The sequence below is a fragment of the Arachis ipaensis genome, chromosome B04, assembly GCF_000816755.2.
Source record: "Arachis ipaensis cultivar K30076 chromosome B04, Araip1.1, whole genome shotgun sequence".
NCBI lineage: Eukaryota > Viridiplantae > Streptophyta > Magnoliopsida > Fabales > Fabaceae > Arachis > Arachis ipaensis.
This window is the reverse complement of record NC_029788.2, coordinates 14,955,043-14,956,900: the sequence shown is the minus strand read 5'-3', so window position 1 is coordinate 14,956,900 and position 1,858 is coordinate 14,955,043. Positions and strand designations below refer to the sequence as shown.

General features: G+C 33.3%; 1 protein-coding gene across 1 annotated transcript in view; it reads right to left on the bottom strand.

Annotated features, from left to right (window-relative positions):
• The window catches only part of LOC107639002 (GTP-binding protein SAR1A), a 2,721-nt gene continuing 1,608 nt past the window's right edge, over positions 746-1,858 (bottom strand). Inside the window, exon 3 of the mRNA XM_016342406.2 lies at positions 746-1,336. Within this exon, the coding sequence (XP_016197892.1) occupies positions 1,016-1,336 (321 nt within the window). The 3' untranslated portion in view covers positions 746-1,015. The remainder of the gene's footprint in view (positions 1,337-1,858) is intronic.

Below are 1,858 nucleotides of genomic sequence, written 5' to 3'. Positions count from 1 at the left end.
AAATTTAAAAAATTATATACATTAATTATCTATGAAGCACGGACACTTTACTGAATTGTAGTGTCCGCATATCGGATACATTTTATTTTTAGACACAACACTCATCGACACTAATCTGACACGCGTGTCTTCTGTGTCTAACCGTGTCTTAATAAAAGAAATAAAAAAATTCTTCTCCAGACACACCTAGATACCATCACGTGTCAGTATATCTAGCTTTATTCTTAACATATATTCTTGAAATGCGTTTAGAAATAATATATACTATTAATTATTAAAGCAAAATATTCTGAATACTTTATATAATTAAATAAAGACATTAAAAATATTTAAAAAATATTTTATATATATATCATGTTCACGTATCTTATAAAAATTTAAAATTCGTGTGTCCGCATGTCCCTTTGTTCGTGTGCGTGCATCATAACTAATTATATATCTAAACATCTAGTTGATCCATTTTAATCCTTTTAGTTCAAATTAATTTAAAATTAAGTTCAAATATTTAAAATAAACCCTATAAAGTACAAAAATGTTATTCATATACCAAAATTAGCTACTAATATATTTGTGTATAAATATGTGTAATTTAATTTATTTTTAATGTGTATTTATATTCCTAACATATATAAAAATTATCCTATTGACGTTTTACTAAACACAAGCCAGGTAAGAAATCAGACCAAAACTATGTAACCTTTGCATTCTGAGTCAGCTTATCGTATGTATCAGGAAACAGGAACCAAAGTGGATGGAGATTCTTCCAAATTTATTAGTCTCTACCCAGTCATAATCACCCTACAACACAATCCAGCATTTCAAAGAACAAGGGACATTTCACCAAAAGAATCTTTGAAGATACAAATCTTAATTATCATGTAATATTACTGCACTTGTACCAAATAATACAATCAAATTCATCAAAAGCAAAAAACAGTGGCAAAAACTATTCTGAAGATGTGCTACTTGGACAAAGGAAAAGGGGTAACAAAAACAAAAAAATGATGCTGGAATTCTACTTGATGTATTGGGAGACCCACTTGAAGCCGTCGCCGTATCCCATCTTGCGGACGATGCTGCACATGAACACTTCGAGAGGTCGAAGGTTGGAATCCGTGAGATTGATCTTGCCTTTGCCCGTGGTGAAATTTGTCAGGCCGAGATGATATCGTAGCTCCTCTTCCGAAGCTGCGTATGGGATGTCGATCTTGTTTCCTAGCACTAGAAACGGAACATTTGCCAAGGCTTCATCTGAAAGCAACGCGTCAAGCTCCTTCTTCGATTCTGCAAACCTCTCCTTGTCGTAGGCATCTACCAGATAAACAACAGCATCCACCTGAAAAGCCGAAACCAGTGAAACTCTATATCCTATTTGGTAACTGTTCAAGGACAAATAAACAGAGTGACACAAACCTGTTTAGAGAATGAGACGGGTATAAGAGTAGGCAAGAATCAAATGCCTCTTATCCTAAGATAACTTTTCCAACTTTCTATCCACCAAAAATTTAGAGACAACTGACTCTGTCATAATTGTCACAATGTTTCTGTCTCGAGACACTTACCAGACACAACCTAAAAGAGTTAAGCTACTAAAGAATTGATCACCAATCTTCAAGAAGTTATGGTACAATGGAATATAAGTCCAGTCAAACTACAGTAAGAGCAGAAAAGAATCAATGAATCAAACCCCAAACCCTTGTATGGATTGTTGAATAAACAAGGAAATGCATCCAGGGACTAAGCAACAATTATGAAACAAAATTCAGTCATCATTACTAGATACCTCTTCTCCGAGAGGTGAAAAAATATATCAATTCACAATTATATATTCTAAATGTATAATGCATAAAAAGAATGA